At 37.5% G+C, this 22773-nt stretch overlaps 1 protein-coding gene across 2 annotated transcripts; it reads right to left on the reverse strand.

The window, feature by feature from the left end:
• Window positions 1-1598: 1598 nt before the first annotated feature.
• LOC110970478 (circadian-associated transcriptional repressor-like) lies at window positions 1599-20268 on the reverse strand. Of its 2 annotated transcripts, none has more exons than XM_022220763.2 (6): window positions 19855-20268; window positions 16044-16386; window positions 11173-11248; window positions 7827-7905; window positions 4831-4939; window positions 1599-2615 (listed from the first exon to the last, which is right to left on the reverse strand). In XM_022220763.2, the coding sequence occupies exons 2-6, from the start codon at window positions 16350-16352 to the stop codon at window positions 2274-2276; spliced, it is 915 nt and encodes a 304-aa protein (XP_022076455.2). In that variant the 5' UTR covers window positions 16353-16386; window positions 19855-20268; the 3' UTR covers window positions 1599-2273. The 2 variants fall into 2 exon arrangements, with proteins under 2 accessions (XP_022076455.2, XP_022076454.2); XM_022220762.2 differs by having other exon boundaries at window positions 1599-2618; window positions 19855-20267.
• Window positions 20269-22773: the final 2505 nt, after the last annotated feature.

Below are 22773 nucleotides of genomic sequence, written 5' to 3' on the forward strand. Positions count from 1 at the left end.
ACGACTAATTGATTTGATAATTAACTTGAACGGTGGTTTACAAAGTTCAACAAAGTCCGTATCCGTTTCCTCGTCCTCGTTTGTCGTTTCAAACCGCGAGCTTTAGTGAAGAAGTTTCTAATTTCTGCACATTTGTCTGCGTCTGTTTCCAGAACTTTCCTCTTTTTAATTCTTACCTTCTCCACATCATCCTTGCTCTTCCTGTTTTCATCTTTCAAACACCTCTGACCGCGTGCACGGACGTGTTACGTCACGGTGCGTCTGCAAAAAAAAAGAAAAAAAGAAAAAAAAAAGAGCTGTCAGTGGAGGCGGCCCAGAACAGCGGCAGCAGAATGATGAACCCAGAGCCAGGACTGAACCGGACCTCACGGCCCAAACATCAGACCGGCCCACCGGGAATTGTCCCGGTCCTCCCGATTAGCCACCCCGGGCTTCACCTCACTGTCATAGAGCTCTAAAAAGGAACTAAAGCTTTTATATCACTCACTTCAAAACCTCTGATGAAAACAGTAACTTTACCTTAGAACACAGGAGCTGCTGATCTGTGTGACGTAGAAACTACTAAAACCGAACCGAGCAGCTGAAGTAGAATTAGTGTTTTTATCAATGGAGTCTGGTTGGGATGTCTTGTAGCCTTCGATCCGTCATTTTCTGTTTACTATCTGCCAATACCTGGTTCAGTTTTCTGGATAACACACAATTAATGTATCGTAGAACAGCTGTAGTACCTGGTTGTTCCTGTTTAATCCTGTAGAGACCAGAGGAGGCGTCACTCAGACTACAGGAAGTTCATGTTGGCTAGCAGAGAGCGTTGAGGGAGTTTAGTCAGCAGGTTGAGTCATTTCTGATTTAAAAAATAATTTAAGTTATCTTCAATGAGTGTTGAGATGTTTTGGACAAATTTTTCTCAATTTGGACAATTCTAAGAAAATATGAAAACGTTTTAAGGATTTTAGACCAAGTTTGAGTCTTTCTTGAAACTAGGGTTGGAAACTCGAGACGTTTTGGTCACTTTTTCGAGTCATTTTGAACAAGTTTTGAGTCAATTTGAACAAATTTTGAGTCATGTTTGACAAGTTTTAAGTTGTCTTTCATTTAAAAAAAATGGATTCATTTTGAGTGTTGAAGTTTTTCTCAATTTGGACAATTCTTAGAAAATATGAAAAAGTTTTCAGGATTTAGACCCATTTTGAGTCTTTCTTGAGACATTTCAAGACTTTTTGGGGAGATTTTTGAGTTTAGCAGTCGTACCTGGTGACCCTCTTCCTGTTTATTCCTGTAGAGACCAGAGGAGGCGTCACTCAGACGATAGTTCATGTTAAGGCAGAGAGCATTATGGGAGTTTAGCTCGCAATGAGCACCATGACAAAGACTTCTGAGGTGGTTAGTGACCTCCAACCAGAGCTTATGTGTTAAATTAATGCAGAATTCCAACCCAGAAACTCATCTTTGCAGATTGTAGCATTTTTTTGTGGTTTCTGACATCAATATTGGTCAGCTGTTTATTGATAATGCTGCATTCATCAAGAAAATTAAACAAACTAAGGATCAGACAGTAAGGTGGAACGTTAATAATAATACAAAGTAGCTCAGACACCTTCACCACCAAATGCATTTAATGCTAATCGGCCTGGGAAGAGAAAAACTGGTGGATAAACAGAAGCAAAAAATTCCAAACCAACCATCAAAAAGTTCCCAAAAGCACACTGAGGTTAAGCAGAACCAACAAGTCAAAGTGTTAAATCAATCCTGCTGTTTGAAGAAAGTCTTTATTTGGGTCAACTGTGGATCAGATGTAACAGCGCTGCCATAAATACTGATTCTGTTTAAAGTTCTACCTGTAAAAACTCTTTACTGAGGTCAGAGTGGTGGAGGTGAACTGTTCTATCCCATAATATTTAAATAAAACCCCCTCATCCAGTAGAATCTAAGGCAGAGATGTTGCATCAGACTCCACAGGTTTCCTATTGAAGACTTTAGTTTCTTCACTCCTAAATCAGTTTTGGTGTTTTGACCGACAGCGTGAGGTAGAGGAACCGATAAAACCTGAAGAAAGCAGATCAAACCAGGTAACAATTAAAGAGTTCAGGTAAGAAAAGTCTCCAGAGTTCCATCAGTACCAGAGACCTCCACGGTTCTCAGTGTTTCCTGTCTTCAAAGCATCCAACCAGAACGTTTAACCCAGAGCTTCGTCTCTGGGTGAACCCACATTCGCTGGGTTAGAAGACTGAACGATGCGTTTTAAGGCGTTCGGGCGTCATGAGGTCCGGTTGCTACGACAACACGCTGCCGTCTCCGGCAGTTCTGGGAGCGATGATGCTCTCCGTCGCCTGCAGGAGGCGTTCCAGACACGGTGAGCTGATCTTGAACAGCGGTGGTCCGTGGCGAAGGCGAGGGTTGGCAACCGGACAAGGTGGTTGGCCGGTCCAGTCGGTGCTGGAGGAGACGGCAGCGTCCTGGGTCACTTCCTGACTGCAGGAGGTGAGTCGGCCAGGCGACGCTTCCGGGGTTTTCAGGGAGAAGACGGGTGAAGTGTGAAGCCACTTGAGGTGAGTCGATGAGTTGGAGGACGCCGAGACGACGTCTGATGGAGGAGAGATATCGCCATGACGATGCTGCTGGAGAGAAAACATTTACTGAATAAAATCTGTGCTTCATAAAACAGTCATTGGATCATGTCTTACATTTCATAATATCAACACAATAGGACATTTGTACAACATACTACACTATGACGTTTTTACGAAATACAATATGACATTTTTTGACGTCTTTTTATTATATTTTTTGACATTATTTTATTTTTCAACCTCATATATATATTATGGCATTTAACAAAGGTATTTTTGGCCATTTTTGGCCTTGTTTAAAAGGTTAGTTGAGATAAAGACAGGAAAGAAAGAAGAAGTACAGTCTGGGACACTTCGCACAACATACTAAACTACGACATTATTGTCAAATTTTGGATGACATACTAAATTATGACGTTTTAGTGACATTTTGGATGACATACTAAACTATGACGATATTGTGATGTTTGGGACGACATATTAAATGATGATGTAACATTTCGGACAACCTACTAAACTATGACGTTTTACTGACGTTTTGGACGACATACTAAAATATGATGTTTTTCACATTTTGGACGACATACTGAAATGTGACGTTTTAGTGACATTTTCGACGACATACTAAACTATGACGTTTTTTGTAAAATTTTGGACGGCATACTGAAATGTGACATTTTAGTGACATTTTTGACGACATACTAAACTATGATGTTTTTTCACATTTTGAACGACATACTAAACTACGAGTTGTCAAATTTTGGACGACATACTAAACTATGACATTTCAGTCACATTTTCAACAACATCCTAACCTATGATGTTTTAGTCACATTTTGGACGACATACTAAACTATGATGTTTTTTCGACATCATAGTTTGTCATCCATAATTTGACACTTTTTGTCAAATTTTGGATGACACACTAAACTATGACATTTTTCCACATTTTGAACGACATACTAAACTACGACGTCATCAAATTTTGGACGACATACTAAACTATGACGTTTTAGTCACACTGTGGACGACATACTAAACTATGACGTTTTAGTCACACTGTGGACGACATACTAAACTATGACGTTTTAGTCACACTGTGGACGACATACTAAACTATGACGTTTTAGTCACACTGTGGACGACATACTAAACTATGACGTTTTATCCACATTTTGGATGACATAATAAACTATGATGTTTTTGTCATATTTCGAACGACAAAGTAAACTATGACGTTTTTCTCACATCGTGGACAACATGCTAAACTATGACGTTTTTGTGACATTTTGGATGACATACTATAATATGAAAATTTTTCCACAGTTTGGATGACATACAAACTATGACGTTTTTGTCACATTGTGAACGACATACTAAACAATGACGTCAAATTTTGGACGACATACTAAACTATGATGTTCTTTTCACATTTAAGATGACATACTACACTATGACATTTTAGTCACATTTTGGATGAAATACTAAACTACGATGTTTTTTCGACATTTTGGACAACATATTAAACTATGAGGTTTTTGATAAAATTTTGGACGACATACTAAATGATGTTGTGTCACATTTTGGACGACATAGTAAACTACGACGTTTTTGTGACATTTTTGTCAAATTTTGGACGACATGCTAAACTTTGACGTTTTCGTTAAATGTTGGACGACATATAAACTATGTCGCTTTTGTCAAATTTTGTACAACATCCTCAACCATGGCGTTTTAGTCACATTTTGGACGACATACATAACTATGAGGTTGTTTCGACATTTTGGATGACATACTAAACTATGACATTTTAGTCACATTTTGAACGACATACTAAACTACAACGTTGTCAAATTTTGGACGATGTACTAAACTATGATGTTTTTGTCAAATTTTGGACGAAATACTAAACTGTGACGTTTTTGTCAAATTTTCGACGACATTCTAAACTATAACGTTTTAGTGAAATGTTGGACGACATACTAAACTGACATTTGTTGATGCTTTTACGACATGCCATACTATGATATTTTCTGATGTTTCTACGACGTACTATATTATGACTTTTTTGATGTTTTTACAACATACTATAGTATGACTTTTTTTGATGTTTTTATGACATACTATGACATTTTTACGACATGCTATACTGTGATGTTTTTTGACATATCACCTTTTCTAATATACTACACTATGATGTTTTTACAACATAATATACAGTGACATTTTGTAACATCAAGATGACTTTCATCAGATTTACTTTTAGTTTCTTGGCTGAAGATCCGTCGGCCGCCTGGTTGGGTTTGATGTGAGGAAACCAGGTGTGCAGCATTTCTTCTATCTTCAGAATGATGCTGAGGAAACGTCCTCTGGAGATAAAACACCAAAAATATTTAAATTAAGGATTCATTGCAGTTGTACAGGAAAAGTACTGACGGCAGAGAAAAGGATCAATAAAGATATTTTTGTAGTTTCATCCTAAATATCTGATTGTCTGTCAGAGCAGCCAGAGTTCTTTTATTCAGTTCCATGAGTTTCAATGTGATGATAAAATTAAACCGTTAAAATCATCATATCTGAACAGGTTTTACAGTTTTTTTGAATATTACAGTATTACAGGCACTTTTATTTTCTTGCAATCAGATTTGTTTTGGATCAGTTTTTCTCTCTGTCTGTTTGTTGTTGTTTTGTGTCTGCTTTTTGTTTGTTTGTGCCTGTTTTTTGTTGTTTTGTTTTTCTGTAGTTATGTCTTTTTTGTTGCTTTGTGTCTGTTTTTCATTGTTTTGCGTCTGCTTTTTGTTGTTGTTGTTTTGTGCACGCTTTTCTATGGTTTTGTGCCCATTTTTTGTTGTTTTTGTGTGTTTTGTTTTTTTTGTTGCTTTTTGTCTGTTTTCTGTTGTTTTGTGTTTCAATCAATCAATCAAACTTTATTTGTATAGCACTTTTCATACAAAATTTGTAGCACAAAGTGCTTTACATAGAAATAAAAGGACAAAATAAATTAAAAATGAGAAACACAACCACCCCTCCAACCCACCAATCCACCTACAGCAAACACACTCACTTACACACACACACACACACACACACACACACACACACACACACACACACACACACACACACACACACACACACACACACAAAGATATGTGGGACAGATTTTAACAGAAAAACAAAAAGAGGATGGAGGAAACGCCATCTTTCATTAAAAATGAGGGAACACTGGAGCTAAGACTAAAATAACAATAAAAATAAATAAAATAGATAAAATGAATAAATAAATAAATAAATAAAATAGATAAAAATGAATAAATAAATAAATAAGATCAAATGGTATTGATAAATATGATTAGCTAAAAGCCAGACTAAAAAGGTAGGTCTTGAGTTTTCTTTTAAAAATATGAAGAGTAGGTGCTGCCCTCAGGTCTTCAGGTAGGCTGTTCCACAGACGGGGGCCGTAATAATAAAAAGAGGCTTCACCGTATGTTTTAGTTCTGACTTTAGGGACTATTAAAAGACCACTACCTGAAGACCTGAGGGCTCTACTGGGTTCATAGGATAAAAGCAAATTGGATAAATAAAAAGGAGCAAGACCATTTAAAGACTTAAAAACTAGTAAAAGAATCTTAAAATCAATTCTAAAAGATACAGGCAGCCAATGCAGAGACTTCAAAATCGGAGTAATGTGAGCTCTCCTTGTTTGTTTATTGTCGTTTTGTGTTGCATTTCGTTTTGTGTTGCATTTATGTCATGTAATGTGCTACTTTGGTGGTTTTCAGTGTTTATGGGGCAGTTTTGTAATTTATTTTTGTCATTTTGTGTCTGTTGTGTGTTTTTTTCTGTCTTTCTATAAACTAAATTATAGGTTTTTTATTTGATATTATTACCAGGTTTTATCTGTAATTTAAAAAACAGGTAAACTCTGCACAATAACAGTGAAGTGTTTAAAAATCTAAACTATTTCAAACTATGTGTTGTTCCATGGATTTCTTTGGTGTCAGGGTGCTGCACGTTAATGAAGCGATGATGTAAGCGTCGGTGTGTCGCTGATGCTTCACATGAAGTCACTGGTTTCTTTCTGCAGCAGCGTTCGGATCGTCTGGTTCTTACATAATCCTGTGTCTGGTGGACGACAGGAAGCGGCACAAAGGCCGAATAAACAATCCGACTATCTGCATTCCTCTGATGCTATCTGAGCGGGTCACATGACCGGCGCCGCACGCCGGCCGCCACATGAGGAATGTGACCTCACACGTGGCTCCATTCAGGCTATAAATAGAGCTGCAGCTAAGCCCCGCCCCCCACCGGCTGCAGGGAGGCCAGCATGAGCGACTTCAACGCCCACGACATCACTCAGACTCTGATCTAGTTAACCTGTGAGAGCCTGGAGGATTTTAACTCACTGCTGGAGTCACTTTCACTGAAACATGAAGAAACAGAACAACATGAAGCAGAGAATCAGAAACACACAGAACCACTCAGATACAACAAATAACATGAAAAGAAATTGGCAAAACTCATGCAAAAATGACACAGAAAGATGTTCAAATGACACAAAAATGACACAAAGAGACAAAAATAACACAAAAAGACGCACAAATGATACAAAAAGATGAAAAAATGAAGCAAAAACACACAAAAAAGTGACAAAAACCATTCAAAAGGACAGAAGATGTTAAAATGACACAGACAAAAAGCACAAAAATATGACACAATAATGTTAGAAAAAGACACAAAACTGATACAAAAGATGTCAAAAATTACGCAAAAACACACAGAAATGACAAGATGATGAAATGGTGTGTTTTTGTTGTTTTGTGTTGCTGACATGTCCTGTAATGTTTTGCTTTGGTTGCTTTCAGTCTCTTGTTTTTTTTGTTAACTTATTTCATTAGTTTCTGTGGATGTTTTGTGTTTGTTTGCATCAGTTTTGCATCTTTTACTGGTTATTTTCTGACTCTTTTTATTAGTTTCGTGTCTCTTTTGATGTTATTTTTTAAATATTTGTCATTCATTGAAAATGTTGAGATGTTTTGATTTTTATTTTAATATCTCTTAAAACTGTTGTGTTTTCTCAATATTTCTTTAGTTTTTCTTTATCTTTATAAAAGTCATGTTTTTCTTAAAATATATTTTTGATTAATTCTAGTTTATTCTACAGATTAACTCTAGTTTATTCTACAGATTAATTCCACTTTATTCTACAGATTAACTCTGGTTTATTATTAACTGATGGTCTCTGTTGTTTTTTACCCTTTGTCGGGGTTCTGTAGGACCCCCAGGATTCTCTGGATCCGGTCGACGGCGACGTTCTCCTGGAAGCTGCTCAGACCTGCAGGAGGAAACAGAAACCAAATAAATAAAACCGTCAGTGAGCTCCAAACAGCTTCATGAAAACTCTTTAGTTTATCAGCAGCTCACGGTTACTCCTTCACAATAAAAGCTCTGTTCTTTTATTGTGAAGGAGCCGCACTCAGATTTACTCCACAATCAGACATTTTTCACAACAAACTGAAGATAATTTCACCATGATCACTGGTCTAAACTCAACTTTGGAGTCAGAATTTATCTAAAATAACATCAGAAATTTCAAAGTGTATCCAAAATGTTTAAAAATTGGCAAAATGACTCAAAAAATGTCTAATATGATAGAAAAAATTGAGAAAACTCTGGATATTTGTGTAAAATCACCATAAAATATCAGAAAATACCTAAAAGTGACAAAAACATCGTCCAAAACAACTCAAAATTCATTTAAATGCTAAATATTTGGCAAAAACGACTCAAAAATGGTCTAAAATGTCAAAAAAAGATGTCAAAGCCTCCTAACAGTTGTTTAAAATCAACATAAATAAAAAGTAGAATCACTAGGAAGCTTCCAAAGCTAAAAAAAACACCAAAATTACTCAAAATAGATCCCAAAATAATAATAATAATAGTAATAATATTAATACAATTATTATTATTATTATTATTATTATTATTAATATCTTAATTTTAATTCATTTATTCTCATTTATTGGGCATTTTATCTCTTATACGCTTTTATTTTTACATTTATTGTCTTTTTTAAATTGTTTTCTCGAATCATTTTTAATTTTTCTATAAATCTTTAAATGTTTTATTTAACTTCTGTGGATGATATTTAATTTATTTGATGTAATTCATTTATTTTGTTATAACATTTTCTGTATTTTCTACAACCGCAGTGTTTATTTATCCAGCAGCTTATTGGCCGTATTTATGTGATTATCTGAACTTACAGATGTGCAAACAGCTGATCTGAGAACAGAAACTTTAAAGACGTTTCACGACTCATGAAATCTTTGAAGCTTCATTTGGTTCAAGACTTTTATTCTGAAGCTTCATTTAACTCAGTGGAGAAATAAACCAAATATTCTGCTGCTATTCACCATCAGGAGCTCCGTATACATCCCATAATATTTATTTATGAGCTTTAATTATCTCGAACATGGAATAATTTAGGAATGATAGAAAGTTAAGAAAAACTGAAAAGTCTTGCATTTTTTCTGATTTATTTTAGATAAAATGCCAAAACACTGATTTCAGGAGGCTAAAATGAGAAATCAGGTTCATTTCCTTCATCATAAACAATAAAGTCTTGATGTTCTGCAAATAAAATTTAATTTATTTTTTTAAAAAACAGAGAGAATCTTAAAATAAAAACATCAACCTGTCCAAAATAATTCAACAAAAATGACTCAAAATGGATTAAAAATCTCAAATATTTCCCTAAATAACTCTACATTAATCTAAAACGACAAAAACACATCCAAAACCACTAGAAAGTTCTTCAAAGTTACAAATATTAGTCCAACATTATTGAAAATGTACCTGAACTGAGAAAAAACGACCTCCTCAGCACCATAACGGAGCTTCAACCAACAATCACTTTTCACTTTTTGTACTGAGACCAAAATCAAAGCTACTGGATGAATAAATAAATGCAGCAGAAACAGTGAACAGAGGAGCAGCTTGTTGGACATCCATTCAGGAGAAACAGATGAAAAAGTTTGCAGAAGCTATAAAATGGTAATATTCATGTTCAAAATGACTGAAACCTTTCAAAAATGTTTCAAAAAATTGTTCAAAATTGGTTTAAATTTGTCCAAAAGATAATTATTGGCAAATCAAACCTCATAGATGAATAAAATAATACATAAATTCAGCATGGTGAAACATCGAGCACCACAATGTCAGCATTGTTGACTAAACTTGTCCAAAGTGACATATTAATTGTCCAAAATGATGCCAAAAAGTGACCAAAACAAACATCTAAAATGACTTGAAACTTTCTAAAAATGTCCATGAATGTCCGAGATCATTAGAAAGTTACAGAAACGTGTCTGAAGTGACCTAAAATTAGATTTTAAAAAGATCAGAATCATTTGACAGTTGTCTAAAATGATCATAAATGTCCCAAATCACGGAAATGTTCACGAAATGTTGTCCAAAGTTACAAACCCTGTCCAAAAAGATTCAAATTTAGTCGAAAATGACTCAAAATTTATGTTAAAAAATCACACAAATTTTCCTAAATGACTCAAAATTAGTCTAAGTGACAAAAAATGACACAAACAATGACTGAAAATGATGCTAATGGTCAGTTAAAATGATGCTAACAATGACTGAAAATGATGCTAACGGTGAGTTAAAATGATGCTAACAATGACTGAAAATGATGCTAACGTTGAGTTAAAATGATGCTAACAATGACTGAAAATGATGCTAACGTTGAGTTAAAATGATGCTAACAATGACTGAAAATGATGCTAACGTTGAGTTAAAATGATGCTAACAATGACTGAAAATGATGCTAACGGTGAGTTAAAATGATGCTAACAATGACTGAAAATGATGCTAACGGTCAGTTAAAATGATGCTAACAATGACTGAAAATGATGCTAACGTTGAGTTAAAATGATGCTAACAATGACTGAAAATGATGCTAACGTTGAGTTAAAATGATGCTAACAATGACTGAAAATGATGCTAACGGTGAGTTAAAATGATGCTAACAATGACTGAAAATGATGCTAACAATGACTGAAAATGATGCTAACAGTGAGTTAATATGATGCTAACAGAGAGTTCAAATAATGATAATGGCAAGCTGAAATGAAGAGTTAAAATGATGCTAACAGTGAGTTAAAAAGACACTAACAGTGAGTTAAAATTGTGCTAACAGTGAGTTAAAAAGACACTAACGGTGAGTTCAAATTATGCTAACAGTGAATTTAAAAAATGCTAGCAATGAGTTGAAATGATGCTAATGGTGAGGAAAAATTATGCTAACGGTGAGTGAAAATGACGCTAACGGTGAGTTGAAATGATGCATTTAAATGATGCTAACAGTGAGTTAAAATGAAGCTAATGGTGAGTTAAAATGATCTAACAGTGAGTTGAAATTATGCTAGCAGCGAGCTGAAATGACTTGAGTTGAAATTACATTAAAAGTAAGTTAAAATGATGCTAACAGTGAGTTGAAATTAAGCTAATGGTGAGTTAAAATGATCTAACAGTGAGTTGAAATGAGTCTAGTGGTTTAAAATGCAGCAGCGTCTTTAGTTAAACTTACGTTGTGAGTATCGTCCTGATCGGAGGTTCTGCAGGATGGAGTTCAGCGGCTGGATGTAGCTCTGAAGCTCCAAGCACTGTGGAGACACAGACAGTTAGCATGATGCTAACACCACTGCCACATAGGATTTTGAACTTTTATTGCGACTATGTGTCTTTCTATGGAGATTTGGCCTGTTCTCGTGATGATTTATATTTCACTTCTTTTGTGGTGTTTTTTGTCTGTAAGTATTTTACACTTTCGTAGGTGTTATTTTGTGTATGTTTCAGTGTATTTTTCTGTTTATTCTACCTCTTCTGTGGTGACTTTTTGTTGTTGTTTCTCTTCTTTTTGTAATGATTTTGTGTCTTTTGAGGTAAGTTTGCCTCTTTTTTGAGCTTCCATCTGCAGCATGGTTTTTCTCCGTCTGCTTTATTGATCCACAGCTCTGTGGTCGATCAGCTCATCATTATCTGGGGTTAAACTGCAGCTAAACGTCCGTTAGCGAGGGTCGCTGATGGAAACTCTGAGCTGTCGGTTATCATCAGATTGAAACAGAACCAGAAGATCCAGTTACTGTTGGTCTGATCTGCAGCTCTCTCATTGATTAGTCGAGTCTACAGATGAGTTTAACTGATCTAAACCTCCTGCTATTTAAATGTACGGATGATCGACTATAATACCGTTATTTATCGTTAGTTCCCAATGATCTAATCCATTTTTGTGGTAATGGGTTTGTTTTTTCTGTCTTTTACTTCAGTTTTTGGATGTTTCACTTCTTTTTTGTGGTGATTTTGCATCTTTTGTGTTGATTTTACCGCTTTAGTTGTGGTTTTGTTTCCTCTTTCTATCAGACTTTGGCCTCATTTTAGATTATCTGTTTGGATTTTTTTAGTTTCTGAAGGATTTTACGTGTTTTTCTCGGTATTTCATGTCTGTACTGGTCATTTTGTGTATTTTATAGCAATCCGTGTCTATTTGTAGTATTGTTTTGGGTTTGTTTTTTTGGGGGATTTCGAGTGTTTTTGTGAGTAACTTACATCTTTTTGCGGGTATTTCAACTGTTTTATGGTGTTTCCTTTGTCTTTCTGGTGGGATTTTTGCTCTCTCTCTGTAGACATTTGTCCTGTTTCTTAATCTGGATGTTATTAGGAGGGTTTTTTGTTGCTTTTTCACAGGCTTTTTGTGATTTTTAGTTTATTTGAGGTCACGTTTCCCCTCTTAGCCCTCTTAGGGTTGTTTTGTTATATTTCATATCTTATTGTGGTGGTTTTTTTCGTTTTTTGCAGCGTGTCGCCTCTTTGTGGTCAGTGTTTGTCTTTTAATATAGATTTTAAATGTCTGACTTGATTTGGTCTTTTTATGTGAGGATAGTTTGGGTCTTTCTGTTGGGTTTTCGTGTATTTTTAGTGATATTTAGTCTAAATGTCTTTTGCAGCAGTTCAGCTTTTTTGTGGAAACTGATCGTCTTTTAATTGGGATTTTTTGATTAGATTTGGCCTCTTTTTGTGAGGACTTTTTGGTCTTTCTGTTGGGATTTACCTAGGGTGGCTTGTTGTCAATAAACCAATTGTGGGGCAAAGAGCATATTTGTGTGGGACGATGTGGGACACCTGACCAAAGCTGAGAGGGGGGTCTTATTTTTTTATATGTCTATCTAACTTTAAAAAAATAACAGATTTTAATGAAGAATAAAGTGTTTTTTTATTCTTATAATATTTAACCAATATTTTCACTAGCAAAAGATGAGAACACATGGCATAACTGTGCTTTCCAAACACCATATTAAGCCACTGAGACTCTGGTAGAACCAGGACTAGGTAACTGGCGCTAGTTTACTTCCACAGACTGCTGAGCGATATGACTGAGTGCTGCACAGTGTGATGAACGCTGGTTATTTCAGCCGCCGCTACCTTGTCTGTCTGGCAGTCATCTTTGGGTTTCAGAAAAACACGTCCATTGATCGGCACGTCTCCTTTTGGGCTGCACGTTTCTTGTGGGGCTCACATGTACTGTGTCGTTTCACGTCGTATTCCCCACCGTGTGAAACAGAAAACGAACTCTGGCAAACTTCACAGGAAACTCTCTGAGAATCGCCTTGCACCGGCTTCACCCACTGATATGCATTTTCCCAGTCTTTGTTGAAGCTGTGTACTATCTGACCAGACGTGTTCTTAGACATGTGATTCTTATGACTTGAAACGTGATGCTGGACGTGTTGCTAGGCCCGTGCTATATGTTAGAATGGAGTGTATCTTCTTGTTGAAAGAACTCAGTGTTGTATTAGTAGTTCTTGTGTCTAGGAAATTATCCTATGGATTTCGCCACAGGGTTTATCAATGAGGCTCTTGTTTTTTGGTCTTCTGATACAAATCACATGTTGTGACAATGGTTCCACTTGTTTAAAACATAGAAAAGTGACCTCCGTTTGCTGTTCGGGGAGATTCATTTGGCCCAATTCTCCCAGTCAGTCTCTCTGTCTGATCGATGCTGTTCTTCCTTATAATAAACTTATTATTAATGGACGTTTCTTCTCCGCCTGCACATCACGGACATCAGAGAAACTACAACAGCTGCATCTCCTCTTCTTTGCTGCACTTTCCATTATCTCCGCCAAAATCCACAGTTTAGTGTTTGTGTCTGCTTTGTGGTGTGTCATGACCGGTCACTACTGGCACAATTTACGGCAACTGACACCAAGGTGCGGCAGCAAGACACTGACAGGTTAATGTGGTCGTGATCGCACATCTGCACTGTTTGACTAACGTAGAAAAAAGACAGATAAAAAAAAAACTCAAAGCATCTGTCCTTTAGAGTTTTAACTTTTGAAAATTATAGCTGCCAATCAAAATGCAGGACAGCGACTCAATGGGTGGGACGTGGGAAAAGGCATGAAAATGCTGTGCAGTTCCTCACAGAGCGGGACACTTGGTCACCCTAGATTTACCCGTTTCTGTAGGTATTTCACATCTATACTGGTCATTTTGTGTATTTTACAGCAATCTTGTGTGTAATTGTAGTATTTTCACCTGTTTTGTTTTTGTTTTTGTGTTATTCTTGTCTTTTTGTTTGGATTTCAAGCGTTTTTTTTGAGTAATTTGGGTCTTTTTGTAGGTATTCCACCAGTCATATAGGGATTTTTTTTTGTCTTTCAGTTGGGATTTTGAATTTTTTCCCCCTCTTTTTTCTTAATTTGGCCTGTTTCGGTAGAATTTTTTTATCTGGGTGTTACTAAGGTTTTTTTTCTTGTATTTCACATCTTTTTGGTGATTTTGTGTATTTTTTTTAGTAATTTTGAGTCTATTTGTGGTAACGCGTTAGGCTGGCTACCACCAGCCTGAATCTCAAGTGAGATACAGGCTGGGTACCTGCTATTCATTTTCTTGTAGGGGTGGAGCAGTTTAAAATTTTCCACAGCCGTTGATTGGGCGCTGCATATGTCAGTCAGTCTGGGGCAGTTGAAGCTCACAGCCAATCGTGTCACTGCTAGCCGCTGACGTAAATGCAGAGCGACGGCAGCACCACGAAAAAGAATCATTGCTGTGTTTGCTCATGTGTTTGCTTCTTTCGCCATGTCGCCGGACGATTCTTGCCGTTTATGTAAAGTAAACATGAGGGAAAGTGGACCCCGTGTTTATGCACACTCCACAGATATGTTTGTGTCAAAAACAACGCCGACCATATCAGATAGGTTAGCGATGATGGACCTGATAGTCACCCCGGAGCCGGAGCAGTCAAACAGATGCTGCCAGCGCTGCACCTCCACACTCGGTCGGCTTGAAAAAGACTTTCCTTTATTCAGGCAATGGGAAGAGAACGTCCGGTTAAGCAGCGTATCGAAAAGACAACGTGAACCCACCCCGTCCAAGACACCGAGGACTTTGAAAAAGACCTGCCCAAACCCACCGAGTCCACTAGCTTGTTCCTTCGGAAACACGACAACAAAGGTAACGCTTCTTCTCAAACAACCCATCATGCATTGCGCGTAGTCGCTTAGTGTGCGTCATCGTCTAACTGTCCCTCCCCGTCCTGTGATTGGATCCCTGACTCAGGGACAAATTCAACCCCAGGTCGCCAGACTGCCTAGTAAACGAAATGACAATGAGTGCACAGGCAGTCTGGGTATTCCCAGACTAGTAACGCGTCACCTCTCTTAGGGTAGTTTTTGGTTCGTTTTGCAGCATTTAACCTCTTTTGTGGAGCTGTTTGTCTTTTAATTGGGATTTTAAATTTTTGACTCTATTTGGCCTGTTTTTGGAGTGGTTTTTTGGTGTGTTTATTGGGGTACTTTGAATTTTTATGTTGTTGTTGCATCTTTTTCTACTTCCTACTGAAATGATCAGAGCAGCCTCATATTCATCTGATTTCTGAAAATAAATCAGCTGATCCAGAACCAGAACTATTGAGCTGTTGTTTCTAGATGATCCAGATGTTGGCTAAATTCCACTTTATGAACAAGATGTAAAAACACCAACAACTTCTTTGACATCAGTTTGGAATAAACTCCCAGAGAACGAATAAGTTGTTGTGTCTATTTGTGGTCATATTGTTGATTTTTGCGTCTGTTTGTGGTTGTTTTTCTTGAATTTTTGTCGTTTTGTGTCATTTTTTCATCTCTTCTTCCCAGTTTTCCCCCTTTGTGTCTTGTATTGTTAATTTTGCGCCTCTTTCGGGTTGTTTTTTTGTCATTTTGTGCCACATTTTACACCCCATAATGTCAATTTTGTTTGTAAAGCTTACACTTGACTTTCAGTCCGTCCGGTTGGTTGTTCGGTTAAAAATCTGGTTTAAGATTCTCAGACAGCAGCGGAGACTTTTGGTTGAAACTGAAACACTTTCTGGAAATTAAGTTGTGTCATTTTGATCTGTTTTAGACACAGAACGATTCTCACCTTGTGGAAGAAAAGTTCGCTCTCGGTGTTGCTGCGATTGTCCGATTCCTCGCCATGTTTCCTCTTCCTGTCCAGACGATGAGTCTTCTCCACAGGAAGCTGAGGACAGACGGAGGTAAATCCCTGAACCGGACTGACGCCAACACCGTCTTTACTGCTCCTCTGAGCTGCAGAACAGCAGCAGCAACCTGATGAAGACGAAGGCAGCAGCTCGTCTGTTTCTGGACTTGGTGTCTTCGGCTCGTCATCGTATTCGTCCTCGTCGCTGGCGAACCAGTCGACGGAAAAGTCAGAGTCTGAGGTCGACATGATGGAGCGTCAGCCAGCAGAGATCATCACGGAGCTGCAGGAAAACACAGGAAACAAATAAAATACCAGAAGATTAACAGCAGAAGACCCGAAAATATCATTTAACGGGTGTAAATATATTAAAAATTCAAAAAACAGAAAAGTGTCAAAATGTTTGCTTTGACTGAGATGTAAGAAAACCAGATAAACACAGTCATGAATCAAAGTTATCATCAGTTTACAGTTTCCAATGACTTCTAAAACTCTGAATTTATGATAAAATCATTAAAACACATGAGTGTTTGTAATAAAAACAATCCTGTATTTTGGTTATTTTATAGATTTATTAAAGTTCTTCTAGAAACATGTTGGTTCATAAATATACAAACAGAAATGCTAATATTTGGTTAATTTTTTCTATTTCCTCCTCAGTTTGGTTCCTCTGGTTTATCTTCAATTCCTCTGGACAGTGTACCTACGTCAAGCATGGAGGTGGCGGTATCATCATACCATCAATTTAAATGACTCAAGTCTGAGTCAGAAAGGTGGTGCTGTTCCACTAAATGTGTCATCTTTCTGACTTGGTTCTTCAGATCCTTGATGGGTTTAAGTCAGGACTTTGGGGGACCAGTCTAGGACCTTCATTCTAGAACCTTCATTCCAGCCTGATGGAACCATTTCTTTACCACGACTGATGTGTGTTTGGACTCATTGTCTGGTTGAAACATCCAACTATGTCCAAGATCAACCTGCTGCTGATGGTTTTAACTTTTAATCTTTCTTCTTCATTATTCCATTTGCTTTGTGTAAAGGTCCAGTTCCACAGAGCATGATGCTGCCACCTCCATGCTTGATGGTAGGTTTGGTGTTCTTGGGGGTAAAGGCCTCAACATATTTCTGCTTAGTTTTTGTTTCATCTGAAAACATAATTTTCCTTCAGAAAGTCTTTTCTTTGTCCATATGATGTCCTGAAGCTGCTTTCAAGTGGCTCTAGGTGACTTTCTGACTTGTTCAAGTCAATAATTCGTTTTTTCAGATCTTTGCTGAGCTCCTCAGACTTTCCAATATTAGTGTTTGAGTCTAATGAGTGGATCTAATGGGTTCTATTTAAACTGATTAGAGGAGTCAGCAGCTGTAGTCGACTGGAATCACTCAGGAGAAGTTAAGAAGTCATGGAACTAAGAAGATTAGATTAACACAACTTTCTACATCATCAAGACTGATCATTCAAGTTGCTGTTTGTATATTTATGATAAAGAAAACCTTTAATAAACCTATGAAAGGACCAAAATACAAGATGGTTTTTAAGTGACAAAGATTCAATGATTCCATCAAAATTCAGAGATCCAGGAGTCATTGGAGACTAAAGACTGAATGACAAAAATGGACTTTACAAGTGGAAGGAAACTTTAGTTCAGACTGTAAGTACAGACAATACAAACGCTTTACATTAATACCTAAAGTCTTCCATAGAAACTGACCTAAAGACCAAACTAGGAGGAAACTGCAGAAATCCAACTATAGAGCAGATCAGACACAAACTATCGTCTTGTGTTGACATGAAAAAATTCTGCAGTAGCTGATAACTGGGAATTATCGACAGTAATGTTGAAATAACAATGATAAAACACTCAAATGACCACAAAATCTAAATAAATACTAAAAATATGTTTAAAAAGACATAAAAAACTAAGTTTTCTGACTTTACCTGAGACTAAAGGGCCTTGTAATTCGTAAAAGTGGTGATTTTCACTGAGATTAAAGAAAAGTTTGCAAATAAACAAGTAAAAAAAGTGAAGAAAATATTATATTTGCAGCATTAATAACAAAAACTGGGCTGCACAGTAGAGTAGTGGTTAGCACTTTCGCCTTGCAGCAAGAAGATCCTGGTTCGAATCCCAGCCTGGGATCTTTCTGCATGGAGTTTGCATGTTCTCCCTGTGCATGCGTGGGTTTTCTCCGGGTACTCCGGCTTCCTCCCACAGTCCAAAAATATGCTGAGGTTAATTGGTTACTCTAAATTGTCCGTAGGTGTGAATGTGAGTGTGATTGTGTGTCTGTATATGTAGCCCTGTGACAGACTGGTGACCTGTACAGGGTGTCCCCTGCCTTCACCCGAGTCAGCTGGGATAGACTCCAGCACCCCCCATGACCCTAATGAGGATAAAGCGGCGTATGGATGATGGATGGATGGAATAACAAAAACTTTGTCTGTAAAGTGACTTAAAGACTAAAACTAGAAGTAACTGCAGAAATTCAACATCAGACCAGACACCAGCTTTATCTTGTGTTGACATGAAAAGATGCTTAAAAAACATTCACCGTTATCTGTGAATTATTGCGCAAACTGTAGATGTTCCACCATAAAATCTTATTAAACCCCTGACAATTTAATAAAAAAATGCACTGAACAATAAAGTTTAACGACTTTTTTAGTGATTTCAATAAGAAACAACTAAAGCAGACAGATAAACAAATAAATAAGTAAAGACAATAGAATATCTTAGACATAAATAAGTAAAATTGTATCTAGAAACTGACCTAAAGAGAAAAACTAGGAGGAAACTGCAGAAATCTAACATCAGAGCAGTTTAGGCACAAAATATTGTCTAAAAAGAAAACACTCCCTGTTATATGTGAATTATGTAACAAATATTACATATTTGACCATAAAATCTTATTAAAACACTTAAAATGTAATAAAAATATGCGCTTAACAATAAAGTTTATGAACTTTTTGGTGACTTCACTCAAAAAATAACTAAACCAGACAATGAGGCAAATAAGTAAAGAAAATAGAATATTTTAAACATAAGTAAAATTGTGTCTACAAAGAGGAAGCTCTGCATAAATCCAATGACAGAGCGGGTCAGACACAAACTATTGTCTTATGTTGACATGAAAAGATGCTTTAATGGAAAATATTTACATTTCCGCAGCTGACTTATTGACTAAATGATAATATTTGACCATAAAACTGTTGATAATGTAACAAAAATAATAATGCACTAAATAGAAAAGTTTACGGACTTTTTGGTGTCTTCACTGAGAAATAACAAAAAGAGGCAGATAAACAGGTAAATAAGTAAAGAAAATAGAATATTTCAGACATGAATAACTAAACCTAGAAAGTGACCAAAAGACAAAAACCAAAGTGCAGAAATCCAACATCAGAGCAGGTCAGACACAAACTACTGTCTGAAAAGATGCTTTAATGGAAAATCCTCACATCTGAGCAGCTGAATTAATATTTGAGCGGCAAAACTCTAATTATCTGGTTAATAATGAAATAAGAGCAGCAGCAGAGAACTTGGTGTACTTTGGGTCTGAGGATGCAGCAGTGAGTCAGTGCGGAGGATTGAATAACCTCAGCTGCTTCCAGCATTATGTAAGAAACAGCATCTCTCTCTCTCACACACACACACACACACACACACACACACACACACACACACACACACACACACACACACACACACACACTACACTACACAACACAACACAACAACATACAAGTACACACCTCCGCAGACCCACGGCGGCTCTGAGCTGCTCTCCTCCCCGCAGATAGCACCTCCTCTCCGGCGTCGCTCCGCAGCTGCTCCCGCTGGTTTGCTCCGGAGCTCCCAGGTGAACCGGGCAGGTGAGCCGGTGCAGCGGAGCGTCCCTTACCGGCACCGAAGCGTGACTCTCCCGGCCATGTGTATGCGTGTGCGTGTGTGTGTGTGTGCGTGTGGACGCGCCGACGGAGCGGACTGATGATGGAGCGAAACTATGAAGCGGAGACCGACGAGTAGGAGGCGGAGACCGGCGGCCCGTGCAGCCGCTCCCCGGGAAACGTGTCCGGAGGGGCGGAGCTCCGGGAGCAGCCCCGCCCCAGACACACACACACGCACACACACTCACACACACCGGACAGAAAGGTACACAGGTGATCGGGCCGTGACGACGCAGTGACGTGTGCTGTCATTGGTGGAGAGGCGCTGCAGCACGTGACGACACAAATCAAAGCTGCTAAAGTTTTAATTATTAAAATAAATTAAAATAAAAAATCACAGAGAAACAAGAGCTGCAAAAAAACACAAAATCATCCTGAGAGGCTTAAATTTATAATAAATACTGAATTAATCACATCTGGAACCATTTAATAATGTACTTATTACAATTTTAATGAAATTAATGGATTTAAAATAAAGATTAATTAATTTCAGGTTTCTATACTGATATACTATATACTATAAAACTGGTCTAAGATAAGTTAAAATTTGTAAATAATGACCGAAAAATTGGTCTAAAATGTTTCAAAAATTGTCCAAATTGACTAAAAAATGGTCTAAAATGGTGTGAAATGTGTCCATAATGACTAAAAACTGTTCATATGATCACAAAAATGGTTTAAAGTAACTTGTTCATAATGACTCAAATGGATCAAAATGCTGATTGGTTAGACTCATGGAGGACATAAAGCAACATATTTTCTGTTCTCTCAATGTCCACACAGAACAGTTTAAATTTAGATTTTAAACTAGAAGTGAGCAGATCCTGCATTCAGTGGAAACGTCCCCCATGAAGCGTCCCATCAGCTGTTGACTGGTCCGTTAGTTTAACGTCAGCTGCCATCCTGATGCTCGTTTTCTTCCACTGAGTCACTTCAACAAAACGTCTAATCAGCATTAAGATATTCCTGATTCAACAACAAACAGCTGCCAACAATATTTAACACATTTCATAGTTTACGTCGATGCTTTAAGGTTGTTTCCAAAGAGTTGTAAAAAAAAAACAGCAACTACGAGGCTCATAAAACCCCATTATGGAGCACTAAATATGCCTCTAATTAACATGGAAATACTAGCTGGAACTACATTTTTATGAGTCATTGACCTAAAAACTTGCTGCTGATCTTTAACTTAAAAATATTTGATTGTAGAGGAAAGGAAATTCATTAAAACTCAACATGACTGAGTGTAATTTCATTTAAAGTTGTCTGAACTCAAAAGGATTGATGCAAACTGTTGGGTTCATTGTTTTTGTTGAGCTGTGACCTATTTGACGGATTTGGAATCAGAATGGTTTGACCCACTTCCTGTAGTTTCTGAGAAAAATGGGTTCAAAGTTTTGTGTTTTTGTCATAGACTGTATATAAAGATGGACGTAGCATCTGGCTCCAAAACTGAGGCCCACCCGGAAGTGTCAAAAACTTGCAATATCACGCCGTCCGCTAGGGTTGGCTCCAAGAAGCTTTTTCTCCATAGACCCCAATTCATTTTTGAAAAAAATAAAATTTGATAGACTGATGTTCTACAGCTCAGGATTTTTTCCCCGTTAGTTTTCATGGTCAAAATGAGAGATCAGGTGGCCGATCTTAAAATAAATCAATACTGAATTTTAAATAAATCGTTAAAGTTGGTGGAGCCAGGGGGCGTGGCTATACTTGATAGACAGTCTTGTCTGGAATGATTGACAGATCCTTTAGGCTGAGGCTTTCATCAGTCTGGCTTCAGTATGGCCCCCCATAGACTGGTCCTGCCCCTAGTTGCTCTCTGGTCCAGCCTGTTTGATGACGCTTTTTACGTCACTGGCTCCAAAAAATCCAAAATGGCGACAAGGAAGTAGCAAAATCCGGGCTTAATTTTCTCGGCGTTGAAACCAACGGGTGACGTCACGGTTAGTTCATGCCTGGTTTTTGCAGAATGGTCTCACATTGGAAGCTCCACTGTAACGCTGTGCCTGGGTTGTGGGTTAGACCACTCTGCTTCTAACCCCTTCATGGCATTCTGCAGGTTTTCAGCAATTTTTGGGGGGAATTTTCAGTTCATTCTAAACAGATTTATGTAATTTTTGACCATTTTTGAGTCATTTTTATATTTTGAAATCATTTTGGGAAGATATTTGTGATTTCTGACTACTTCTGTGTAATTCTGGACACATTTTGGATCATTTTAGAGTTATTTTAGACAAACTTTGAGTCATTTTGGGTGATTTTTAAAGCATCTTGGACAAATTTTGGCTATTCTTGTATGTGTATGTTCTAGGTGTCTGAACATACACATACTGGCCCAAGGTGCTTCACCAGAAGTCCCATTAGACCAGTCACTAACGTTACTGATGCAGTCTGTTGCCTTGTTTTGTTTATCTGTATGTCAAACATGATATTTTTTACAGTGTAAAGTGTTAGACTAAGGGCAGGGGGTTGAGCTGATCTCAGAACAGCCAGACTTTGACAGCGAAAGCTGCAGACTGAACCTGATCCTGCAGCTTCCTGTTCATTCTCTTCTCCTGAACTTCCTCCAGAGCTCGTCTCTGAGCCGATCTGTTGTCCTGAACGTGACTCTGCACTTCGCTGGGCTTAGACCGCTGGACTGTGTCATATCCTGCTGCTGATAGCGTTTTGCTGGGCAACGGGGCGAGAAAGGAAACCTCAGACCCGTCCACATATTTCCCA

This window comes from Acanthochromis polyacanthus, chromosome 2 (assembly GCF_021347895.1).
Source record: "Acanthochromis polyacanthus isolate Apoly-LR-REF ecotype Palm Island chromosome 2, KAUST_Apoly_ChrSc, whole genome shotgun sequence".
NCBI lineage: Eukaryota > Metazoa > Chordata > Actinopteri > Pomacentridae > Acanthochromis > Acanthochromis polyacanthus.

What these genes read in the sequence shown, in the direction of transcription:
- LOC110970478 (XM_022220762.2), bottom strand. Translation starts at nt 16,352, where the DNA reads ATGTCGACCTCAGACTCTGACTTTTCCGTCGACTGGTTCGCCAGCGAC. An exon ending in ATCAGGACGATACTCACAAC is followed by an intron (nt 7,906 to 11,172) that starts GTAAGTTTAACT and finishes TTCCTCCTGCAG; the next exon opens with GTCTGAGCAGCTTCCAGGAG. An exon ending in CTTCAGCCAAGAAACTAAAA is followed by an intron (nt 2,619 to 4,830) that starts GTAAATCTGATG and finishes TTTTCTCTCCAG; the next exon opens with CAGCATCGTCATGGCGATAT.